This window comes from Oryzias latipes, chromosome 3 (genome assembly GCF_053564925.1).
Source record: "Oryzias latipes strain Hd-rR chromosome 3, Olatipes_Hd-rR_3.1".
NCBI classification, from domain to species: Eukaryota; Metazoa; Chordata; class Actinopteri; order Beloniformes; family Adrianichthyidae; genus Oryzias; species Oryzias latipes.
The window spans coordinates 29136-42420 of NC_136239.1; the positions used below are offsets into that span (position 1 = coordinate 29136).

Genomic DNA, 13285 nt, shown 5'->3' on the forward strand with positions numbered 1-13285 from the left:
CATCCAAGCGCTCATGTACAAGGGATATACAAACAAAGATTGCTCAGTTCAGCACCTGAAGAAGGACCAGAAAGTCCGAAATATCGCGCATTATTCTGGGCAACAAGTGATTCCAGGAGGAGCCTGAAGGTCATCCTGCAAAGAAAAGACAAGGCTACTTACCTGAGGAAATAGAGGAAATGTTCCTGAAAAGAAAAAGGAAGAGGAAAAAAATTGAAAATACAAGTTATCCAGGACGATGAGAGCCTAATTTTTGATCATGTAAGTCCATATATTCTAATTTTTGAGTGTGGGGCGGATGACTCTGGTTTTCTGGACGGAGGGAAGGCCCGAGCACTTGAGGTTCACCGCCTTTGGCGGTGAATTTCTAATCTTTAACCCCTGACAAGCCAGTGCCCCTTTGTCAGTCTGGTGCCGGGGTTTGAAGCCCCACTTCCTGCCATGCTGTAGAAGAAAAGATCTTTTCGCAGACATGATGTTTTGGACTGCACATGCCTTCAAGTCACCTAGCCCTAAACCTAACCTCAGTGAAGAAGTGAGAAAAACCTATTCTGAGAGGATTTTTGGAGGACAAATGACTGAAGAGGAAAAAGAAAAATTGTTTGTACAAGCTGGGTGATTTCCTTACCTGTTTGGACCTCATCTTGGTGAGGGGGGGTGTGCTCCCACTCCTAAAAACAATAAGTGAGACTATAATTCAAAGAGCCATAAAGCTACGGACAATTTCGGAAAAGCATGGATCCACAGCCATTCAGGAGCAAAACAAAGGCTAACTCCGCCCACCTGCTCTATTTAACAGGACCTGCTTCTCTCAACTCACTCACTCACCTTGCAGCCCTGTCATACGGAGGCACAATAACACAGAAGGCAATCAGACCAGGATTTATGGACAAAGGATTTTTATTCCATCCAAGCGCTCATGTACAAGGGATATACAAACAAAGATTGCTCAGTTCAGCACCTGAAGAAGGACCAGAAAGTCCGAAATATCGCGCATTATTCTGGGCAACAAGTGATTCCAGGAGGAGCCTGAAGGTCATCCTGCAAAGAAAAGACAAGGCTACTTACCTGAGGAAATAGAGGAAATGTTCCTGAAAAGAAAAAGGAAGAGGAAAAAAATTGAAAATACAAGTTATCCAGGACGATGAGAGCCTAATTTTTGATCATGTAAGTCCATATATTCTAATTTTTGAGTGTGGGGCGGATGACTCTGGTTTTCTGGACGGAGGGAAGGCCCGAGCACTTGAGGTTCACCGCCTTTGGCGGTGAATTTCTAATCTTTAACCCCTAACCCTAACCCTAACCCTAACCCCCTAACCCTAACCCTAACCCTAACCCCAACCCCTAACCCTAACCCATAACCCCTAACCCTAACCCTAACCCCTAACCCTAACCCTAACCCTAACCCAACCCTAACCCTAACCTAACCTTAACCTAACCCTAACCCTAACCCCTAACCCCAACCCTAACCCCAACCCTAACCCTAACCCTAACCCTAACCCCAACCCTAACCCTAACCCTAACCCCTAACCCTAACCCTAACCCTAATTTCAAAATATGTTATTTTATGTAAATTCATTATACACAATACAAAAATAAGATCCAAAAATTAAACACATATAAATGCATAGGGCTATAAAAGTTGGCATAAGAAACATTTTCTAAAATATAATTAAAATCATTATGAATTTTCACTAAAAGTAATAAATATTAGGTAAATTTATGTTTTAAATGGTTAAAATTGAATTTGGCAATTGATTCATGCATTAAATAACTTAAAAAACAACTTTAAAATAAAGGGTATAAATAAAAAGAAATTGGAAAAAAGAAAATGGGGAAAATACAAGGGGGTGGAGCCAGGAGGCTATATATTGGGACAGGCTGAACAGAGCTCATTTCTGCTCTGCTCTTCGTAGGGACAACATCTCCACAAGTGCCAGCCAATTTAGCCACAGTGATTTGCGTGCTGTATAGGCCTGAAGAAGACCTTATTAGAGGTCGAAACGTTGCCACTGTAGCACGCATTTTTTTGCTTTTTTGCTCTTTTTCTTTTGAACACGTGTTTCTTTTGAACACTTGTGTTTTTTCTTTCTTTTTTTAAAAAAAACATTTCTTTTCAAATTGGTTTATTTTATTTCACAAAAAATATAAAAAACCAAAAACACTTAAATAACATAAAAACAAACAAAAAGAACCTTTCCACACACGCCTTATTAAATTATAATAACAAAGGCGAACCGGAAATAAAAAAATAAAAAAATCTATCAAATGGACGGGGAGTGGACACTTGTCCGTCCGCAGAGGGGGAGGAAAAAAACCTTCCCAAAATATCAGAGGGGTCATAGCAGCGATACCCGCTTTGGGATGGACCGCGCACCACCCAACTCCCGCGGAAGGGGGGCTACAACCATTCGCCCTAACCCTAACCCTAACCCTAACCCCTAACCCTAACCCATTTTCAGTCGACTTCCCCTAACCCTAACCCTAACCCCTAACCCTAACCCCTAACCCCTAACCCTAACCCCTAACCCTAACCCTAACCCTTTATCCCTTTTCTAACCCTAACCACAGTAACTTCCCAAATTTCACTCCAATAGGCACTGACATTCACAGGGTCACTTACAAAGTACCCAAGTACATACATAAGGGAGATACTGGCGATTGCTGGGCCCAAACACCACACAGCACATCTCAAATCACCAGACACCATACACTACTGACGAGGCACCTGTGGCTGTCCGTTACCTCGACTGAACAGGAGTGAGTGTGCAACCCCCACCCCCTAGAGATCTCAAGGCCGCCAGGCTGACCTCTTTGGGGCTCCAGTTTCGCTTCGCGAAACTGTCGCAAAAACCTAACCCTAACCCTAACCCTAACCCTTGTTTAAAAGTCAAATTTTCGCTTTATCACATTCTTTAGTGATTTTGTTTTATTTTTTCAGTACAGCAGGCCAGTGCTAAGAAAAATACAATTGTATTTCTTCAAACCTCAACCTTAACCCAACCCTAACCCAGCCAGTGCCGCTGTACTGTATTTTATTTGCAATTCTTTTGTTTATTTATTTTCATTCCTGATACCCACCTGGGTTGTCTCCCAGCCAGCTGTGGACTATTAGCCAATCACTCCAAGCTCTATATAAGAAAGTAGATAGCTCAGAGTCAGCAACCCCTGAGGAAGCAACACACGTTGCGAAACGTAGGGTTCACAAAGCTGCTCCGAAATGTAAGCCTTTTTAACCTTTTTTTTTAATAAAGGTTTTAATTGTTTTTTAGTCTCTTTTGGGAGAACCTTTTTGTAACTTTTTTGCAGTTTCATTTGGAACTGTTTTTAACATTTTTTAAGTATTTTAAGTGGGTTACTTTCATGGTGGGGGCTCTGCCAGTAGAGCCTTATTTTTGTAAAACCATCAATCTTCTAAAAAATCAATGTCTGGACAAATACCTCTTCCATAACTCTCTTCCTGTCTGCTGAGGAAACCTCTCTAAACAGAGACGCATCCCCACTTTCAAGGACTTTATCCCATTAACAAATCAATGCTCCTGTGACAGACTGCCTAAAGACATTGGCAGTCACACTGAATCTTCACCAGCACCTGGTTTCAAATCCAAGCACAATAACGGAGTTATCAGGAGACGGTTGGCTTTTTGCTGGCAGCACCCATCACGCATGCACCTCAGGGCAAAGCCATCATCTGGACCTACACCAAGCCCCATCTGGCACCTTGAAAAACTACCAACAGCGGCAAAAAGGTAAGAGCCTCTCCACCGTGGCCCACCTTGACAGGCTTACATCTCGGAGCGGTACTGACTCTGAGCTTATTTTTAACCCAGCACATTTCACACAGGCCCTTTCAGTGGATTTCACCCTGGTTGACTTAATTTCTAATACCAATTTTTTGTTCCCCCAGTCGCGTCCCTCGGGGTCTCCGGATGTGTGATGAGGTTCCCCTCAAAGCATAACCATGCTTGTGGAGGAGGAAACTAGCATGATGAACGGGCATGCAGAGGTCAAACCTGACCTACACAAAACCCATTCTGATTCCTCCTCTACCATTGGGGGGACCTCTCTGCGACTTACCGGGACCCCTGGCTTCCTCCTTCCCCCTTCTAGCATCCCTAAATGGGGAGCAAAAAAACCCCAACCACCCCCCCCCTCTCTCTCTAGCATCCCTAGACCGGGATCTAGTTTCCCCTTTCCTTTCCCTGATCCTCCCCCTTACCATCCCGATTCAGGGAGTTAAGGACCCCATCACCCACCCAGCCATAGCCACTTTACACTAGGAACCCAAGAAGGCTAATTGCCCACTTTAAAATTTATACATTCATTCATATTCCCCCTCCTCTTTTGTATGTCTTTACTTATTTATTATTTGTTTATTTACTTCCTTTTTTGTCCCACATCCCCCCCCTAGTCATACTTACTCCCCTGAGATGCCTACCCTACCAGGTAGGCTCTCACCAGTAACCCCAGTCAGGGAATATCCATTCACTTTTCTCCCTTATTCCTAGCCCCTGTTAGCCTCCCTAGCCCGGGAACTAACAACGTAAGTTCTATCCGACCCCCCCTCTCCCTCCTAGCATCCCTAGACCGGGATCTAGCCCCCCCCCCCCCCTTTTCTTTCCCTTATCCTCCCCCTTACCAACCCTACTCAGGGAGTTAAGGACCCCCAACCCCATCCACTGTTGGCTTCCTTACTCTAGGAACCCCAGAAATGTAATTGCCCCATTTATTTTTTATTGTTATTTTTTCTTTCTTTTATTACTTTTTACCCCTTTTTTTCAACCCCCCTTTCTTTCTATTTTTTCAAAGGAATTTAATTGGATTTGTAGATTAGGTTCTATGGTTTTTTAGTGACAGCAATATTTTACTAACCTTTTTAATACTTGTGTTTTCTAACTTGCCTGATATTATGTGTATTGACTTTTTAGCACTTATTTGTAGCACTTAATTTTAGCACTTATTTTTTAACGTTTCTAACCTATTAACCTCTGTGCATGGTTTTTACCATGTTTTTTAGCACTTTTCTAAATTGCTCCTCATAAATTCCCTATGACAATGAAAGTTTATTAGAATCCTAAGCAATATAATTTTATTCATTTTCTATTTCCCAATTATTCATTAAATCTTTTAACTCAATTTTTTTTTTTTTTTTTTTTTTAATTCCCTTCTTTTCTCCTTTGCTGTTTTATACCACCCAACACCAAGGGATTATGTAAGGACTGGTAGTATAGTGGTGTTGGAAGTTACACTCCATGCAGAAAACCAGGGTTCGAATCTCGGCTGGGCTTGTTTAAAAGTCAAATTTTCGCTTTATCACATTCTTTAGTGATTTTGTTTTATTTTTTCAGTACAGCAGGCCAGTGCTAAGAAAAATACAATTGTATTTCTTCAAACCTCAACCCTAACCCTAAACCTGAACGCTCCATTAATAAACCGAAATTCATCGGTGAAAACACGTCTGGCCCTCCATTTTGTATTAGCTTTAGCTTCTTAGTAGCCACGTCTGATAGAGCCTTATTGAGCTAATATGGCACCGAGGCCACATGAAGGCGATTGGATACAAGTCCAATCCAGGAGATGCAGAAGAAGAGGCCGCGTGTTCGAGCGAGACTACAGCACGTCATCCAGTCATCCACACTGCATCCAGGGGCGATCCTACGCTGACGTAGCCAGGAGGGACCCACAGCAGCAGAGGGAGCCCAGCCTGTTCGAGCGACAACACGCACGACGCCGCAGCACACCACCAGCATCCTACCACTGGCGTGTTTACCCTGACGATGAGGAGAATCTGCGTGCTCAGGGGCCCCAAAGGGTTGACAGATACCCAATCCAATATGAAGGCCACTGGGTCACAACACGGGGAGCGGAAACCAGAGCTCCCCTACACAGAGTGCAGTCGGATGACCCTGACTTTACACAGAAGGTGCGTGTCATTAATAGACTCATCAAAGCAATGCACCACCTCAATAATGTATCCAAAGAGGCTTATCCTCCATCCTTATCCAGGATAAGTCAAAATTTAACTGCAATCATCAAACCCTCCTCCCCCAATTTACAAACATTGAGTCTCATAGAGGGTAATGCTGAAAACTGGGCCTATACCACCATCTTGATTCTGAGGGAACATTATCAGAATAACATAGACTTGGAGATGAACAGACTTTCTCAGCTCTCCACAGGAGGTTGGAGAGGACCTTTCGAGATCGCCACCTGCTGGGCAAAGAGACACTTGGGCACGCGTCTGAAGCAGGAGACCCTAGACGGCTGCCAGAGAATGCTCACCACCAGGTTAAAAGAACCGGTCCCCCCCTCTCCTCCTCACTCTGTTGCAGAACTCACAGAGGAACCAGAGGAACACCAAGCTTCGAGCTGGCTCCATCATCTCCACCAGCAGCAATCCAGCCTCTCTCTATAAGACCACACAGCGCAGCAGAAGCACATAAACGTTCCCCCAAGAAGACAAAGAAGAAACACACAGAAGGGGACAGCTCTCTACTGACTCCTCCTCCATCACGAGAGAAGCCCACTCCTGCAGCAGAACCATCTTCCATCCTGGGGCTGCAGCCAGCAGATGCTCAGCGTGTGTCACAGGAGCAAAGCAGCGAAGCTCCTCACTCCACCCCAGCGAGACGTGCAGCACATTCTGCAGCAGCTGTGCAGGTATGCAGACCAACGCGACATGCCACCACCACCCACAAACTCCTAGACTGGCATCTTCACATACGTCAGGAGGTTGTCATTATGGGGGATTCCAACATTGGCAGACTTCCAGCTTTTAAGTCTGGCCACATCCAGGTGGACAGCTTTCCTGAAGCCACATGGCGTGATGCGGAATTCCTTCTGAAGAACGCCACCTGCCACACCTCACCAAGGACCCTTTTACTGTCCTTTGGCATCCACCAGAAGACTCATGAGGACAAGGATGTCCCTGTGACTGAAATGTTTCAAACATTCAAAGTGGCAGAACAACTGTTTCCAGATGCCACAATTGTAATCCCTATGATCGGATACTCACCTCGTCTACCACAGCAACAAAAAGCAGTCCTTGACTATATGAACGAACACATTAGAGAACTGTTTAATCACATTTACTTTTCAGATGACTCCATTGAGACAGAGCAGGACAATGTGCACTGGACTGCCGACACAGCCGTGAGGATGCTGAAACTCTGGAGTCCTTGGTTAAAATAATTCTCCCCCATCAACCTGTTTCAGAGGGTGGGAAAAGACTGAATTAGTAATCTATAATTTAAAATCCTTTGTCTTGTTTCAGGACAGCTCCAGGTCATATAAAGAGCAAACCAGAGTTTCTCCCTTCTTGTCCACCAGAGTGTACTAACGAGTAACAAATTCTAATATTAATGTTTTGACATGTCATTTTTGGACTTACCATGGCTTTTTGTCTTTCCTTTTAATCATTCCCCCTCAGGTACCCCTAATCTCTCCAGATGATTACATCTTTTAACCCTAAACCAGTTTATTTTGATCCCTAACCCTAACCAAAGAATTTTTTGCCTCAATTCTAACCCTAATATTCATAAAACTTTGAACTCATCCGTTTCAATTTAGGGGTTGAAGGCGATGCTGTGTTTTTAACCCTTCCTTACCTGCAGCGATTTCCAGACAGGTTTCCTCAGCACAAGGGAACCCTGAAACACAAGGGCATAAACATTTTCCAGAGGAGATGAGGGTGGAGCCATGTTTGGGACAGGGAAGGCCAGTGCATCAGAATTCCATGCGTATCGCATGGAAATCTTAATTTTTCTCACTCCTAACCGTTTGTAATTTTTGCCCCCTCCCAACCCTAATTTGGGATTTCTGATCCCCAGCCAGGTGAATTAATGGCTCTAACCCTAACCGTGTGTAATCTACTTACCTGCAGCGGCCACCAGACCGATCTTTTCATGAGCGGGATGATCCTGGAACACAAGAAAAACATTTCATTCAAAGGGGATGAAGGTGGAACCATGGTGGGGACAGAAATGGCCAGTGCCTCAGGGCCCCGTGCTTACAGCGTGGGGTTCTTATTTTTCATATTCCTAACCAGCCCGAGCCTTCTGCTTCCTTGCTAGGTTCTTCCTCTTCTCCTCAGATCTTCCAACTCCATTCAGGATGACATGCTGTAAAAACGCAACCACCTTAAAAATTTTTTTGAAAAAATGATTGTTTAAACTGTTTTATGTTCCTATTAAGGTCTGATGGTCAGCAAAACTTTTTATTGAGAACTTCACCAATCACTGCAATTCTTTATAAGTTAAAGTCTGTTTTCCAGATTAATAGTCACTAAAATTCATACAAATGTATATTGTACATGGAAGATATTTCAATTAAGATGCTTTAATGATAATTTGCTTCATTTGTTATATAGTTTCATGTTTTACAGTTCAAATAAGCTAAAAAAAATATTGTTCTATGTAAATTTTAAAATCACGAGTGTCATTGAATGCAACCCTCCGAGTTGGCATATTCCTATTCTCCACCGTGCCAGTGGAGGGCGCATCCTGCCCGGAGACAAGGACTGATTGGTCACTGATGACCCCAGGTGCATTTTGGGTGTTGCTCCGCCCTGCAGACGGCCTTTTGACTCTGATCTCCACACGGAGTGGACCTCTCTCGGAGCGCAGCTGCATTGGCAGGTTGTCATATTGTTTTTCAATTTATTCAAAGCCGTTGCCTGATGAAGACTTTTCATTGTTCGAAACGTTGCAACTTCGGCTTGTACATATATATCTTTTTTACCTGAAAATAAACCGAAATTCGTCGGTGAAAACACGACTCGACCTCCATTTTGTTTTTGCTCGAGCATAACAGTTAAGTCTGAAAGTGCAAATATGCCACCGAGGCCGCATGAAAACGACTGGATTCTGGTCCAATCCAGGAAAAGCAGTAGGAGAGGCTGTGTTTTTGAGCGAGACAGGAGCACATTTGTACGTCATCCAGAAGGGAGGCCGCAACGCTCCTATGCTGAGGTCGTCAGAGAGGACCCGCTGCTTAGGGAGCCCAGCTTGCCCAGCTGTTTCGGAGCGCAGCACGTAAGACGCCGCAGCATACCGCCAGCATCTGATCACTGGCACTTTTACCCTGACGGGGAAGAGAGGCCACGTGCTCAGAGACTTCAACGCTACGCCACACCTGCAAACCAATATGGCAGCCACTGGATCACAACACGGGGAGACGCAGCTGGAGCGCCCCCCCACAGAGTGCAGTCAGATGACCCGGATTTCACTCAGAAGGTGCGTGTCATCAACAGACTGATAAAAGCAGTGCATCACTCCATGAATGTGTCAAAAGAAGGTTACCCTCCAACCCTAAACAGAATAAGCCGATATTTAACAGCAATCATCAAACCTGCTTCCCCCAGCTCACAGACACAGACTCTAATACAGGGGAATGCTAAAAACTGGGCTTTACTACCATCCTGATTTTGAGGGAACATTATCAGAACAATATCAACGTGGAGCTGAACAGACTCTCTCAGCTTTCCACAGGAGGTTGGAGAGGACCTTTTGAGATCGCCACCTGCTGGGCCAGAAGACACCTGGGCACGCGTCTGAAACAGGAAACCCTGGACCGCTGCCACAGAATGCTGAACACCAGGTTAAGAGAACCGGTCCCCCCCTCTCCTCCTCCCTCTGTTTCAGAGCACATAGAGGAACTAGAGGAGGATTTAAGCTTGGAGCTGACTCCATCACCTTCACCAGCAGTCCAGCCCCAAACCCCAAGGCCACAGAGCCCAGCAGGAGCACGTAAACGTGCCCCCAAAAAGACCAAGAGGAAAAGCACAGAGTGGGACTGGTCACCCCTGCTTGAACTCACAGAGATGGGAGACACAGAGTGTTCATCCCCTGCAGCATCTCCTCCTCCTCCTCATCATCATTCTCCGATGACTCCTCCACCAACACGAGGGAAGATCATCCCTGCAGCAAAATCATTTCTCATCCCAGAGCTGCAGCCAGTAGATGCTCAGCGTGCATCGCAGGAGCAGAACACAGAAGCTCCTCACCCCACCCCAGCTGGACCTGCATCATTCTCTGCAGCAGCTGTGCAGGTATGCACTCCAACACGACATGTCAGCACTCCATGCAAATTCAGAGACTGGCATCTCCACATACATCAGGAGACTGTCATTGTGGGAGATTCTAATGTTGGCAGACTCCCATCCTTCAAAGCTGACCACATTCAAGTGGACAGCTTTCCTCAAGCGACATGGCAGGATGCTGAGGTCCTGTTAAAGAACGCCACCTGCCATACTCAGCCAAAGACCATCCTTTTGTCCTTTGGCATCCATCAGAGGACACATAAGGACAAGGACATCCCAGTAATTGAGATGTTTCATACATTTGAAGTGGCAGAACAATTATTCCCAGAAGCCAATATTGTTATTCCCATGATTGGTTATTCACATCGCCTGCCACCACAAGAAAAAGCGGTCCTGTATCATCTGAATGAACACATCGGGGAGCTGTGTAACCACATTTGCCTTTCAGATGACCCAGTGGAGACAGACCAGGACAATGTGAACTGGACAGCAGATACGGCCATGAGGATGCTGAAATATTGGAATCCTAGGTTTCTCCCTCTTGGTCCGACAGAGGGAGTGAATGAGTAATTCAATCAGGTCCCTCGCCCCCTCTGTCTTTATCCAGCAGAGGGTGGTAAAGAGCAACCTAGTCTTGAGGTTTAATTCTAAAATGTCATTTCTTTTGGGTTTTATTATGGTTTTCTGACTTTCATTTCAATCATCCCCATTCAGGTAGCTCTAATCCCAACCATGGAGTATATTTTCTAACCCTAATTTGTGATTTCTGATCCCCAGCCAGGTGAATTAATTGCTCTAACCCTAACCGTGTGTATTTTTTGCCCCCCCCAACCCTAATTTGTGATTTCTGATCCCCAGCCAGGTGAATTAATTGCTCTAACCCTAACCGTGTGTAATTTTTGCCCCCTCCCAACCCTAATTTGGGATTTCTGACCCCCAGCCAGGTGAATTAATGGCTCTAACCCTAACCGTGTGTAATCTACTTACCTGCAGCGGCCACCAGACCGATCTTTTCATGAGCGGGATGATCCTGGAACACAAGAAAAATATTTCATTCAAAGGGGATGAAGGTGGAACCATGGTGGGGACAGAAATGGCCAGTGCCTCAGGGCCCCGTGCTTACAGCGTGGGGTTCTTTTTTTTCATATTCCTAACCCTAACCCTAACCCCCTAACCCTAACCCAGGTGCATGATGGGATACATCTCATCACCTCACGAAGACACACGCTCGGAGCAGACTCTCGTTCGTATGATTAGACATTTCATATTGATTGTTTGCAAGCCAGCCTGAAGAAGACTTAGTTTGTTCGAAACATTGCAACATTGGTTTGTATTGTTTTTTTATTAAACCGAAGCTGATCGGTGAATCACGTTTCCCAGTTTATTATTAGCATAGCCTCTCAGTATTAGCACAGCTTCTTAGCCACTGGTGACGGAGGTGCTTTCTGCAACGTGCCGAACTAAACCCAGGCCACAGGCAGCCATGCCACCACGACCACATGACGACGGATGGACACTGGTCCAGTCGAGAGGAGGCAGACGGAGGGAGCGTGTCTATGAACCCGACAGGCCACAGAACAGACGGGCAGCTGCGGATTTTTCCAGCTACCCACGGCGAGACGGACGCCGATCTTATGCGGTCGTCACCAGAGAGGGAGCCCATTTTTTGGAGCCGACCTTCTACAGCAGACAGCAGGTGAAACGTCGCCCTGAACACCAACCGTTCTATAGCGGGCCACGCTACCCATTTCAAGATGACGCTCAACGCGCGCCAACACCTAGACCACGCGGCCCCTCCAACCAAAATGGCCGCTACGTGTTTATACCAGGAGGTGCTAAGAATGAAGCCCCCCCCCCCACAGGATACAGTCTAATGACCCTGATTTCACAGAGAAGGTGCGTGTGATGAATAGACTAATTAAAGCTGTACACCACCTTAGCAATGTGTCTAGAGAGGATCATCCTCCCTCCCTGGCCAGAATAACTAACAATCTGGCTACAATTATTAAACCGGCATCCCCAAACCTACAAACACAGACTTTGATTGACGCAATGCTAGAAATTGGGCCTTCACTACCATACTCATCCTCAGAGACCATTATCAAAAGAACATTCACTCTGAAATTCAAAAGCTCACCCAGTGTCCCTCACCGGACTGGAGAGGCCCCTTTGAAATAGCCACAACGTGGGCGAAACGTTATTTAGGCAGACGCCTGAGACAGGATACTGTAGACCGGGCCCAGGCGGTCATCATCGCCAGGATGACAGAAACAGCCCCCTTCCTCCTCCTCCTCCTGCGGTTGCTGCTGCTGCTCCTTCTTTTCCTACACAGACTGCTAAGAGGACCCATATGCTGTAGTTGAACTGGCTCCATCATCATCTCCAGCAAACCAGCCTCCCTCCACGAGACCACAGGGCCCAGCTGCAGCACGGCCACCCCCTCCACCTCAAAGCAGCAGCCATCAGATCACCACGATCGCCCAAATCCACGCAGCGCCTCCACCTACGCCAATCTCCCGGGTTTCAGTTGAGATCAAGACAGAACCCCAGCAGGGAGACTGGTCACCTATGCTTGACCTTGAAGAGGCAAGTGAAATGGAACTTTCTCCTAACACATCCCCATCTTGTCTTTCTCCTATAATCCCTCTCCCACCACGCATAAATCGCTCTCAAATAAGCTCCACAGCAGAAAGTGTCATACGAGTTCTCGACATGCAGAAGACCAACTCTGATTCCGAAGAGGAAATCATTCTGGAACCAGAACCAGCAGATGAGCAGATAACAGTGCTGAGCCAGATAAAAGGAAGCCAACGCCCCCACAGAGAAGGGAGTCCTCCTCCTCCCATTCAAACCAGCACCATGGAGAGCAGAGGGTACCACACACTCACCCCTGCCACTCTCTCCAAGCTGAGATCCAGCGTGCAGACCCGACTAGCCATTGAGCGACGACAACTTCTGCAGCAGAAATGCAGGTGTGTGCTCCAACACGACACGACAACACACCCCGCAAATTTACAGAGTGGCGCCTGCACATGCATCAGAGGAAGGTCATCATAGGAGACTCAAACATCAGCTGCCTTCCACCTTTCAAAGGTGGAAATGTACAATTGGACAGTTTTCCAGGCGCCAGATGGCATCATGCAGAATTTCTCCTGAAGACGGCCACCTTCCAGACGGAACCAGAGGTTCTCCTGCTATCCTTCGGCATCAACAACAGGTCTCAGAGTGACAAAAAAGCCCATGTAA

At 46.1% G+C, this 13285-nt stretch overlaps 1 protein-coding gene across 1 annotated transcript; it reads left to right on the forward strand.

The window, feature by feature from the left end:
• The first annotated feature begins 9013 nt into the window (after positions 1-9013).
• Positions 9014-13039, forward strand: LOC144990905 (uncharacterized). Its single transcript, XM_078944093.1, has 2 exons — positions 9014-9233; positions 9479-13039. The coding sequence occupies exon 2, from the start codon at positions 9584-9586 to the stop codon at positions 10607-10609; it is 1026 nt and encodes a 341-aa protein (XP_078800219.1). The 5' UTR covers positions 9014-9233; positions 9479-9583; the 3' UTR covers positions 10610-13039.
• The last annotated feature ends 246 nt before the right edge of the window (positions 13040-13285 follow it).